Here is a 12,393-nt window from a genome sequence, read left to right on the forward strand (position 1 = left end):
TTTCGAGTAAGTCAATGATGTACTTAATACGGCGAATCTGAGCAACTCTTATGGCTCTACTAACCGTAATGCACGGCTCATGATTCGCTGCTATTCTCGTACGTCGCAGTCAGCATGTCCGACCGGGATATGTATGTCCGATCGGGGATTGACTCAGCTATTTCCAATTGATAGATTGGCAATTGGTTATAAATAGCCGCTTCTGGAATGTCCTAGAACATGACGTCAGTGATCACCTGATAAGAGAGGCCTTTTTTTAGGTCCGGAGGGTAAGAGCTGCATGAGGGGTAGAACTAGCGCCCACCCAAAAGGGCGCGAACCATCGCGCACATGGACTGTGGGTGTCTCACAAAGCATAGTTGCCATGTGCGCGATGGTGCGCGCACATCCGTGTCTGCGATCCATCGCGCACATGGCGCATAGTTGTAATGTGCGCGAACCATCGCACATATGGTGGAGTGTACTAGGGCGTAATGTGCGCGATGGTTCGCTCACATCATCGTAGACAGTGTCTCAAATGCCTGCGATCTATCGCGCACATGATGGAGTGTAGGGTGTAATGTGCGCGATGAATCGCACAGTGTCATGTACGTAATGGGAGCAAGTCCCCCAGCAAGAGGGATCTTTTACACAAATTCCTCACAGGTAGATGCAAGCCAGTATGGCTTAGTTGCTTAGGTGGCTGGGTGTCTCTGTTGTGATCGATGACACTCGCAGTTATGCATGGAAATGGCTCGCGTCTCATTGACAATGTCATTTATTTATTCGTCCTCTTCGTCTTCCTCATCTGACCCCTCTGCCATCTCCCAATCTGGGTCAGAGAGGGAATCATCGGAGACCACACTCTCCTCCTCCTCCTCCTCCTCCTCCTCGGCAGTGCCTTCGCCGTCCGAGGACCCCACATCACCTTCACTCTCCTGCGGAGAGCTGGTGTCGGGTGGCCAGGTCGTTCTTCTGGCAAGCCTGACTTCGAGTTCCTGTACCGCTCCAGTGAGCGGGTTGGTGAGAGAGCCTCTACGAAATGCTGGGGGAAGTGGTTCAGACATGGAGACGGTCGGACGAGTGGGCAGTGGTACTCACAGCCATTCAATATAGTAGCTTCAGTGACGTTGACGATGCCGTTGCCGAGGATGTAACCTTTGAGATGGAGGAGCGTGTTTACGACAAATAAGGAGCGAGTTTCCTGAAAGACGTTAGTTGGTGGGGCAAAGAGAGGACGACGAGTGATGTGAGAACTCGCCTCATCCAAGTCGGAGAGGTCAAGTTGGATTGGGTCGGGAAAGGGCCATGATTGATTGATGGTGGCGGTTTGCGCGACGAGATCGGACTACGAGGAGAATATGAGTGCCTCGTGACGGGGTGAGATCATTATTATAATCTGACAGTACGTACGGTTCTGACAACGCATGTGACGTCGATGTCGCAGGCGGCGTAATTCAAGAACTGAGCGGACATGGGTGGTAGAGGTGTGAAGGAAAGAAAGGAATGCTGTTCGGGGAGTGGAGATGGGCTTATGTATGTGGAGAGTGGGAGAAGGAACGGCAGTATGTGGAATTGCGCACGGACCTGTTACGAGAAAAGAGGGACGTGTGTTGTCTGCGGGATGGTAGAGTGCTTCGTAGTTGGCGCAAGCTCGGGTACTGATTTGGACAGCACACCGTCTGTTTCTGCGGCGGAGGATTAACGGTAATATGACAGCTTACAATGCTCACGAACCATCGCGTGAGTGAGTTCCAATGTGCACGGACCATCGCGCGGGTGAGTTCCATTGTGCACGGACCATCGCGCGGGTGGGTTCCAATCTGCACGAACTATCGCGGGTGGGTTCCAATTGCACGAACTATCGCGCGGGTGGGTTCCAATCTGCACGAACTATCGCGCGGGTGGGTTCCAATCTGCACGAACTATCGCGCGGGTGGGTTCCAATCTGCACGAACTATCGCGCGGGTGGGTTCCAATCTGCACGAACCATCGCGTGGGTGAGTTCCAATGTGCCCATCACCTCACGTGCCATCAAGTGGCCTCCAATGAGCGCGATCCGTCGCGCACATGAAGAACTCCTTGTCAAGGGAGCTTCCGCATCGTGTGGCGCAATATTGCGCATCGAAGATCTCCTCTTTTTGGCAATGCCATTCCTGTGCATCGTCCCGGAGATGATCGATGGATGCACCATAGGTGACGCGTCCGCGAACACACGTCTCTCCGCCTCTCCCCGTCATCTCTGGACACCGAGAAGCACCCCACAATTCTGGTTTGATTTCTCTATATCTTCATTTCTTCCATCACTCCCAAATAACACCAAAAAAATGCCCCCCAAGAAGGTGCGTACAAGGCCGGCCGTCTGTTGACACACTGCGTACTGATTTACGACTGCTGCAGAAACAACAAGTGGCCGAGTCCGAGGTGAGCCCGAGCGGACGCGTGGTGATATTGGTGAGTCGTCAATTTGACGGCCGATCTCTTGCATAGGATGGCGCCTCAACAGCGTCGGGAAGTGGGACGAAGAAGCGGACGCGCAAGGAGGCGAGCGAGCCCAAGCAGCGCAAGGAGCCCAAGGAGCCCAAGGCCGTCAAGGGGCCGTCTCGAGCAAAGAAGATGAAGGACGAGGTCGACGTCGAGGCGGCCGGTCGCATGTTGCAGCTGTCGCAAACGCCGAGCACGAGCGTAGCGAGCGCGACGAAGACCGGGTCCAGCCAGACTGACGCGAAGCAGGAGTCGGACTCCGCACAGCAGGCCGAGGCCGACAACGCCTTCCTCGGGTTCGGGCGAGTCGACTTCTGCAGCCAGGAGAAGATGCTGTGGACGTCGGGGTCGACGAACAACCGCGCGCTGAACATGGTCCACGTCGGCAACATCGCTGAGAACCTCGTGCTCGAGGGGGTCTTGGACGACGACCCCACCCGCATGTTGATCTTCGAGATCTACCCGGAGCATCTCGACGAGAACACCGTCTTGGCGAAGACCGCGGACGATCCGGCGAGCTTTCCGCTCGTCAAGTTGAGCGAGCAGGGCAAGAGCTTCTCGCACCTCTTGCTCGCGGGAAACCATCGGCTGCACGCACTGCTGGATCGCCAGAAGAAGGACGCCGCGATCCTCAAGGCGCAGATCCGCCGGCTGAAGGAGCTCGAGATCTCTGTCGGTCTGACCGAGGAAGGGCAGACGACGCTGCCCCAGCTCACGGAGCATGAGCCGATCACGGACCTGAAGCGGGAGATCGCGGCCACGGAAGACCGGATCGAGCACATGAGGTTCTGGAGGTGCAAGTTTTATCACTCTGGTGAGCATGGGTGGGTAGCTGTCAGGGTGACTTTGGCTGACGGCTGGCGCAGGGAAGCTCACGGATCGGGCGCGTCGTCACCTCGCGCGGAACATCACGCAGCACATCCGCGTTCAGACCGGGTGGGAGGCGTTCAACGCGAACGTCGCGGTGCTGCGGGACGCGGTCATGTCGGAGGCGGTCACGGAGGAGCCCGGGTCGGGCAAGTTGTGGGAGGAGCAGCTCAAGAAGCTCCCGAATAAGCTCGACCACAACAACCAATACGGGTCGTTGATTCGCGGTCGGATGTCGGCGAAGTTCTGCCTGGAGATCGCGCTGTGGCCGTACCTTCAAAACGACGACAACCTGGACCCGAAGGAACTCAAGAAGTACTTCAAGGCGGCTTCGGAGACGAGCGGCGTGCTGCCGAACGGACAGGTGCGTATCGTTCGTCGAGCGTAGTTGTCGCGATTGATGGACGGCATGCAGTTCGTGCTGGAGCTGCTGTACCGATCGACGTCGCAGCTGAGCTTCCTCGCGTCGCCGTCGAACCTGGTCGCTGGGAGCACGGCTCAAATCGTGGCGATGGAGTACGTGGACGCGTTCGCGGCGTTCCGGAAGGCGACAGAGGAGGTGCAGGCGACGCGGAACGGCGGCGAGGAGCAGCCGTACCACAAGATCAAGGAGCACGAGGCCCTGCACACCGCGCGCGAGAAGTGGGTGAAGATATCGAACACGAGCATGGTCGGGGTGAAGACGCCTCAGCGATGCGTGTTCCCGAACGAGCTGTTCGAGGACATCGACAAGGTCTTCGTTTCGACGCTGCACCCGGTCATCCTGGCGCGGGACGCGATGGGCTCGATGCAGAGCTCTGCATGGCGTGAAGCGTTGAAGAAGTATTGGCAGGGGGTGAAACAGGCTGGGAAGAGGCACTGGGACCACGCGTCGGACCGTGCGACGATGGAGGCGGAAGCCGAAAGCGAGCAGGAGACGACGAAGAAGCAGAAGAAGAGCAAGGCCAAGCAGACGGACGTGGGGACGGGGCCGGAGGAGGCGACGCGGGCGACGCTCGCGCTAGCGGCGTTGAAGGGGGTGCGGGGGAAGATCGACATACTTCACTACATGCAGACGGCCGGTGCGGAGCTGGCGTTGCCTTTGCCGACGAAGACGTTCATGACGGACCTGTTCAAGTTCGCGGGGAAGATCGAGCAGAGCACGAGTATGGTGAGTGTTCTTTGTCCCCGACATGTGGGGATTGTTGTGCGCGCGACGGATCGCGTGGATGAGTTGACCCGTCCCGGGTCTGTACGACATGTGCACGACTCATCGCGAACATTCGTATGTGTACGTATGCGCGCGATGAGTCGCGGGCACTTGACTGTTGTGCGCGATGAGTCGCGGGCACTTGATTGTAGGTGCGCGATGAGTCGCGGGCACTTGATTGTAGGTGCACGATGAGTCGCGCGGATTAATGACTGTACTTAATGTGCGCGATCATTCGCGGGCATGCATGTATTCAGAAATCGTGCACTGACGTTTGTCACTTGTAGCTGGCCCGCACCATCAATCCCGCCCTCGACTACCTCATGTTCAGGACGGGCGAGAACAGCCACGACCACTTTGGCGAAATCCGTCACTGGGTCACCACCTGCGAGGACCACGAGCGGTGCGAGTGTGTGTGGCAACTCGTGAGTCGTACGTCTCTGTACCGGGTCGGCTTCGTTAACGCAGTCCTGCCTAGTTCCTGGTCTGGTTCCTCGACCACGGCGAGGAGCTGTGCGCGCTCGAGGTCATGTGCAAGGCCGGCGACGTCGAGCTCCTCCGCTACATGTCTCGGTCATCCCTCAAGGGGATGAGCGAAGTCGGCTTGTCTCTCCTCGCTGATCAAGGCATCAACGACTCGCACGCGCCGCTTCTCGCCGTGGTGGACCGCAATTCCACCTTCCGCCAGACCCTCCGCAATCTGTACGCCACCACCAACACCGCCATCCATGTCGACGCGTCGAGCGGGTCCGGAAAGGGAAAGAAGAAGGAGGTCGCCAGACCGTCCCTCGACAATGTCGACGAGCCCGTCAGACGGATCGTCGCCGACCTCAGCATCAGCGAGCTACCCTCTCGCCTCATTAAACTCCTTCCTCAGCTCCGCACGACGCCCAAGTGGCGGCACAACTGGGCTCGCCCCTCCCAGAACGACAAGCAGACGACGCCGATGGGTATCGCGTTGCAGATGGCGCTGTCCTGGGAGGCCATCAAGTCCGTCATCGTCCTGCCGTTCTACTCCCCCCTGGGGAAGGAAGTCTTCTCCAGCTTCGCCGGTTCTGGGCGACGCATTCCACCCCTCGCCACCCCCCCAACAACTTCCTTGTGCCGGGGAAGATCCTGCAGACCTGGTCGTGGTTCGCGTTCGAGTGGGAGGAAGGCCTCTCGGTAGAGGAGCGGACCACGCCCGAGCTTCAGGACCTCGTCAGCGTATTCGGCCAATCGGTGGAGAGCTACAAGGTCAACCCGCTGCTGGGGTACTTCCGTGCGACCCTCGTGAGGCAGCACAACCTCGCCGAGGGCTTCAAGGCCATTCGCGAGCTGACCAAGTGCATCGCCTTCCACAAGGACGTCTTTTTGCAAACGGACGAGAAGAACAGCTTCGTCATGAAGCCATCCTATCTGGGCGACGTGGAAGAGCTGACGGTCGCTCCGGTGATTGACTGGCTGCAAAATGTGAGAGCGTGTGGGAGAGCGATAAGGCGACGGACTGACAGGACGCGTTGCGCAGGTCATGATTTGGAACGTCAACAGGCAGAGCGTGCGTCAGAAGGACTACACGTATTTCTGGGTGCCGCCGAAGGAAAGGCCGCACGAGTACGTCGCTCCGAAAATCTTGGCGTACCCAAAGGCGGCAGACATGTTCGCGTTCTCGAATACCACGGACTACTCGACGAGGTTCAACCCCGAATTCCGCAACGACCACACGCGTCGAGAGACCAAGGTCAAGGAATACGTCGAGCGTAAGCTCCGAGACTTTGACGTCGAGGCGGCGCGCAAGGCCCTCGACAGCGAGAAGACCGCTCTCATCCTTGCCGACATTGCCGGTGGGCCTTCGGCTGACGTGGAGCGAGAGGATGAAGTGCCGCAGTTCGCGAGGCAGGACGAGGACGTGCATATGGAAGATGGTTCGGACGACGCGACAAAGGACAAGGCCGGTGGAGCCGATGATGGACGCGCCGCTGCAGAGGCCCGGTTCCGCGACGAAGCGAAGGCCAAGTTCAAGTACCCGCAGGACTTGATTGAGGACGCGTCCGCGGACGCCGAAAGCTTGTCGTTCGCGACCTTCGCTCGTGCCAGGACTGAGGTGAAGAAGAAGGACAAGGCGGCGCACGAGGAGAAGATGCGGAAGCAGCAGTCGCCGAGTCGCCGAGTGCTTCCGTACTTTGGCGGTGCTCCGGAGTTCGACGTTCACCTCAACGAACTGCGGGCCGTTCTTTCGGTGGGTGACCAGGACGACGAAGATGTGGAGAAGGACGCGGACGAAGGGGAGTCCCTGGCCGCCGCCATTGCCCTGGTCGACAAGGACCCGTCGTCGGCAGAGGACTCGTCGTCATCCAAGAAGGGCACCAGGACTGGCACAAAGCCGACCCCCTCCCAAGGCGCCACGCATGCTCCGACCCCCGACAGCGACGATATGGACTTTCACCCGAGCAGCCAGGGGTCCAGTACCTCAACGACATCCTCACAATCGACTGACGCTGTGCGCTCATCGACCTCGGACGGGGAAGACATTATCATGGGCAACGCGGAGCCGGACATCAATCCGGGTGAGCGACTTTAACCCTCTGTTATCATCTGCGCGACGGATCGCACGCATTTGAACATACACGCGGCGATTCCGGTGAACGAATGTGCACGATCCATCGTGCACATCGCACGATCGTTCACAACGTCTGCGGTTCAGCGCATGTGTTCGATATGCGTGCGATCTATCGCGCACATGGACTCCATCACACGTAGGACGAGTGTCGAATGTGTGCGATCTATCGCGCGCATTCGACATCCATCCTATTCGTGATCCAGTCCGTGTGCGCGATCTATCGCGCGCATTCGACATCCATCCTGCTTGTGATGCAGCCCATGTGCGCGATAGATCGCGCACTTTCATATACTCCACGTCAATGTCATATCAGCGCTGACACTCGCAACATACACAGACGAGGTCACTCCCAAGGGCAAGAAGACTCGCAACGCCCCCGTCAAACGCGTCGCCGACCATGTCGAGGGTATGTTCATACCCGTCGTCTCCTTTGCGCTTCTTTTTCATCATCCCGTCTTTCACAGGCAACCCAGACGTGTCCCCCAAGCGACCTCAGAAGAAGAAGGCTCGGCCCAGCAACGACGGCAGCCGCGACGCAAGCGACAACGGTCGGGCTTCTCCCAGCGGCCTCTCGCTGTCCACGCTCACTGCGTCGCTCCCGGAAGCTGTCCAGCCGAAGCAGCAGCGCAAGCCGAAGCCAGGTTCAAAGCCGGGCCCCTCCCGAAGTGCCACGGCAGCCCCTCACGGTGCCGGTTCTTCAATGGATGTCCCTCGCCGAGCGAGCACTGCAAAGCCCTCCTCTCGTGTCCGGAGCAAGCCTTCAAGTTCCAAGCGTGTGGCCTCCGCCTCAGGCTCCCAACCGTGGGGTGGTTCAGGCTTCGAAGAGGACGAGGATGCGCCCGAATCGGACTAAGAGAACGGTCCCTCTGGGGCAGCCGAGTCAGGAGGTGTAGATGGTCATCCTGCGTTCCGTGACGACCGTCCAAGGCTGTACGCACATTGGACTGGTTCTCCTCATCGCCTTCCTCGTCGTCTTGCTCCTCATCGCCACCTCCCCGTTGCGCTCGTGGTCTCCTTCGCTCTCGCTATGCCTCGCCCCTCTCGCCGCCTCCACATCCTTGTACTATAATGCCCCTCTCTGCTCCCCGCTCCCCGCTCCCCCGCTTGGACGCTTCTCGTCATACCTCCTGTCTCCCTCTCTCCCGTTCCCTGCACGTCCTCCAGGACGTTTCATATTACATATCGTTTGGACTCTTCCTGCGGACTGTGGAGGCGACCATTGTCGTGTATGCTCCCATGCTCCCCCCGACTGCTTTATGACGCTGTACGATTACGTAGTCCCAAGCCCCAGTGGCAAACTGTATGAATAATGTTGATGACCCTAACCGCGTGACCGGAGCGGAGCGCCCAAGTGATTGGCTTCCTGAGCACTGCCTCCGCTAACTCAACCAGGTCGGAGCCAAACCTGTTGCGGTACCCGATCAGCGAGGCTAACTCTTAATGGAAGGTTCTTACGTTGGCTAGCCGCCAGGTCCTCCCTTGATGAAACGAAATTGGTTCGAGCTGTCTGACTCTAACCTTTACCCGCTGCAACCGTCTCAGTCGCTTTCCACACCCTCGCTCCAGTGCCCTCCCTCGCCCACCGTCGAGTTAAACGTCTCTTCACTCGCTTTCACAAAATGTTCGCCGAGGCCGTCCAAGACACTGGCTCCTTCGAGCATGCGGACGTCCACAACCGGTAAGCACCGGAATTTGTGACACGTGGACGGTCCCTCATTGTCGGGCTAGGAGTGAAGTCGGATTGGCCGGTGCAGGAGTCAGGGCCCTAGAGGACGCCCCAGAGGTGTTAGCTGTTCACGCTTCGGGGCAGGGCCTGAGCGACGTTCCGCCGACGCTCGAGTCCGACGGGAGCTTGACGCAGGCTGATCTGACGGCGTTGGTCGTTCAGAGGGTGGTAAGGGATCACATGCTCGACGCCGAGGACGAGTTCAAGCTGCTTCAACACACGCCCATCGCTCTGTCGAAGCTGAAGGATTACTGCGAGAACGACAAGGTCTCGGAAGCGTTGGAGGTCATGCAGGAGAAGCACTGGATTCAGCCTGACCCCACCATGTACATCGCTGCCAACGACGCGAGCGTCGTCGTCGACGTTGTCGAGGTAAGTCTCTTTTTGTCCAGTGTAGGATGTGGAACCGTTTTGCTGAGAAGGGTAGACTCGGTGGGACGCGGAGATCCGGATACCGTGCGCAACTGGGTTCGGAGTGGTGCTGCCCCATCCTGATCACGCCAATGCTGCCACGTTCAGGGAGTGGCGAGTGAACATGCGAGTGAAGGACACGTCGTACCCGTTCAAGGGCTCTCGCGACAGCTTCCCTTTCGATCCTACCGGGCGCCTGGTGTACTTTGGGAAGACCGGCGGGAACGCAGACATTTACATCGGATGGATTCCCAACGCCATTCTCGACGAGAACCACAAGTGGCCCGAACACGGCAAGAATCCCACCTCTCCGTCGAAAAAGCTCGCTCTGGCTACGCAAGCGATGATCACCCACTTTCTTCACAAAAGCAAGTATCGCACCATCAATTGCTCGACTACTTATCCGCCCCTGGACCACGCTAAATTCAAGGCGGCGAGCAATCTGTTGTGAGTGTTCGATTTCTCTCTTCGACTCGGGGGTTAGCGTTACAACGCCGACGCGTTGTCCCGGTCCGCGATGGTCCGCGCACATGATGATGGAAGCTTACGCACCAAAGAGAGGGTGTACAATGTGCGCGAACCATCGCAGACCTCGGATGAGGACCCACGATGATCAAGGGTTGGCACAATGCGCGCGATGGTTCGCGCACATGGCGGAAGTCTAGACGTGGAAGAGAGTGCGTACAATGTGCGCGAACCATCGCAGACCTGGGACCTGGGGTGAGGACCCACGATAATGTGCGCGAGCCATCGCGCACATAGACACGTCTCCTTCCTCCCATATATTATTATTGACGCAAGCCTTCTGTAAAGGACGGTATCCGCCAACACACTCTCGATGACTCAAGAAGAGTTGGCCAGCTTCAGTCGCAGCATGCGCGATGGATACCAGGCGTGGTACAACAACGCTCCTAAGGAATACAAGGAAATCCCGCAGATGGTAAACTCCTTTCCCGGGGCAATCTACATTGAATTCGGCCAAGACTACCCTCTGGAAGTCAACCTAGGAGCCCACCCAGAACGGCAGTGGTTGCAGCACTACAACGTCGACGAGTTTTACTCCATGGGCTTTGCTGTTACATCCCATCTTCGGTGAGTCAATGACCCTCCACGAGCGGTTTGTCACGTCGGACGGCTTCAGACGTCGTTGACACGCTCTGGTAGGGCCGGATTGATCGAAGAGCGCACTCCGATCCCCACCGAGAACCTAGAGGGACGTCAGCTGTACACCACGCCGGACCCACGTACAAGGGAACCGATAGACGACATCGCCGATTACCCACTGTTGGACGAGTACGACGACAACCGCGAGATCAGAGTATACAACGAACAAGGCTACAGAGTGAACCGTCACCACTTCCAAGTGCGGGAGATCGCCCCTGCGCTGCTGGCGAACGTCAAGGCGTCCAAGAAACTGTTTGAAGGTGCGATTGATTTCCGGACGTATCATCCACCGCCGCGTTGTCTCACGTCGGACTGGCACAGCGCCCGCTCGTACTGTGTTCGAAATGGAGGACGACCAGGATTTGATCAACGACACGCCAATCAACTACAAGGCGACGTACAACGCTTACCCTCTCGGGTTCATGCATTCTTGGGGGCACTGGCAATCCGACGGGTTCACGCTCGGGCTACACAAAAAGGTGGACGAGCTGACCAAGAAGGTGTCCGCAGGGGATGCACCCGCTATCGTGCCGGCGTACTCACAGGGGTACAACACGGCCATTCACCGCGCCCGGGCCAGCGCAGAGACTCACATGGCGCAGCGTGGTCTGATGACGACAGTGAGCAGTGGGGCGTGGGCGACTTCACCGAAGGCGAAACAGTCGGCGCAAGATCTGTTGGACCTCGTTACGACCCGGAGCCCAGGGGAGTGGTTGGACAGCCAGTTGGAGTCCGACGAAGAGACGTTGTGGCGACAAGAAAACAACTATGTCATCGTGTTCTTCCGCCTGAAGGGGACCATCAACGACGGCGCGAAGCTGTTTCTGCGCATCATTCGCCCGCTGGCCAAGCTCGTCACTCACCCGACGGTGTTTGACCCTATGGTGGACTGTCTCATCGCGATCAAGGACAACGTGAGTCTGGTGGTCGTGCAGCCGACGACTCATGTACTGATGTTCGGTATCATGTCAGAACTGGCCGGCGTTGCTGAAGTGGACCACGTTCCCGACGCGGTGCTGGATCAAGGCGGTGTACGAGACGCACATCCACAAGCACCTCGTCTCGCAACCTCAGACGCTGCCTCACCCCGTCTGGGTGGAGGTCATCGCGATCCTAGATCGTTTGTTCAACTACGCGTACACCGGCGCGGCCAGGGTGTTGTGCGGTGGTGCTATGAAGGCACTATTCGCGACGCCCGCCGTCACCATGCTGGGGTTCCCGATGCTACGGGAAGACATCGTGTGGATCGTTCGGGGAAAACCGCGAATTGACGCGAAGCAGTGGCCGGTGGACCATCAATTTAAACGGCCGCACACTGTTTCTGAAAAGGCGATTCAGTACGCTTATGGCGCGGAAACTGCTGCGGTGAGTGGGATCGTTTACATTCGTCCGTGAATGATGGTCTACGTGCGACGCGATGGGCACAACGTGCGCGACTCATCGCACACATGAGGATGTGCGCGATGAGTCGCGCACAAGACGACAAGCTCGATGTGTGAGAGTGCGCGCGATTCATCTCCCACATGGGAAACGGGTCGCTGTGAGACAATGCACGCGATGCATCGCGCACATTGGCATTCGCTGTCCCACGCAATCCATTGCCACCCATTTTATTCCGGAGTTGTGGTTCGCTGATTCGATTCACATTGCTTACAGTCATACATGATACATTTCCGTTTGCTTCTGTCCACCGAGCACACGCACTGGCTCTCGAACGACATCCCTGGAGTGGCCGACTTTCCTCGCGTTGCCTTTATCGCAGAGCTCATTTACGAGGCCTTGGTCTCTGACTACGTCGAGTTCGTCAACACCGAGGTCAGCAAGGACATCAACAAGATTCTTAAAGACCCCAGTCATCGCGATCACAACTCCGTAAAGGACAGGCGTTAGGTTAGGTTAGGTTAGGTTAGGTTAGGTTAGGTTAGGTTAGGTTAGGTTAGGTTAGGTTAGGTTAGGTTAGGTTAGGTTAGGTTA

The 12,393-nt window shown here is 58.0% G+C and overlaps 3 protein-coding genes across 3 annotated transcripts; 2 read left to right on the forward strand and 1 right to left on the reverse strand.

The window, feature by feature from the left end:
• Positions 1 to 761: 761 nt before the first annotated feature.
• Positions 762 to 1,455, reverse strand: BXZ73DRAFT_105039 (uncharacterized protein; the record flags this gene model as incomplete). The annotated part of the gene is made up of 3 exons (XM_048016107.1): positions 762 to 1,024; positions 1,081 to 1,327; positions 1,393 to 1,455. 3 exons carry the CDS (start codon positions 1,453 to 1,455, stop codon positions 762 to 764), a joined length of 573 nt encoding a protein of 190 aa, XP_047874184.1.
• An 851-nt stretch (positions 1,456 to 2,306) lies between these two features.
• On the forward strand, positions 2,307 to 7,971 carry BXZ73DRAFT_105040 (uncharacterized protein; the record flags this gene model as incomplete). Its single annotated transcript, XM_048016108.1, has 11 exons — positions 2,307 to 2,321; positions 2,380 to 2,403; positions 2,470 to 3,277; positions 3,330 to 3,694; positions 3,746 to 4,480; positions 4,807 to 4,944; positions 4,998 to 5,552; positions 5,633 to 5,971; positions 6,027 to 7,065; positions 7,456 to 7,524; positions 7,583 to 7,971. 11 exons carry the CDS (start codon positions 2,307 to 2,309, stop codon positions 7,969 to 7,971), a joined length of 4,476 nt encoding a protein of 1,491 aa, XP_047874185.1.
• Positions 7,972 to 8,737: 766 nt separating this feature from the next.
• On the forward strand, positions 8,738 to 12,309 carry BXZ73DRAFT_80425 (uncharacterized protein; the record flags this gene model as incomplete). Its single annotated transcript, XM_048023278.1, has 8 exons — positions 8,738 to 8,796; positions 8,847 to 9,216; positions 9,272 to 9,702; positions 10,069 to 10,347; positions 10,420 to 10,679; positions 10,741 to 11,333; positions 11,392 to 11,784; positions 12,076 to 12,309. The coding sequence occupies 8 exons, from the start codon at positions 8,738 to 8,740 to the stop codon at positions 12,307 to 12,309; spliced, it is 2,619 nt and encodes an 872-aa protein (XP_047874186.1).
• Positions 12,310 to 12,393: the final 84 nt, after the last annotated feature.

The sequence above is a fragment of the Epithele typhae genome, assembly GCF_022376455.1.
Source record: "Epithele typhae strain CBS 203.58 chromosome Unknown BXZ73scaffold_59, whole genome shotgun sequence".
Lineage (NCBI taxonomy): Eukaryota > Fungi > Basidiomycota > Agaricomycetes > Polyporales > Epitheliaceae > Epithele > Epithele typhae.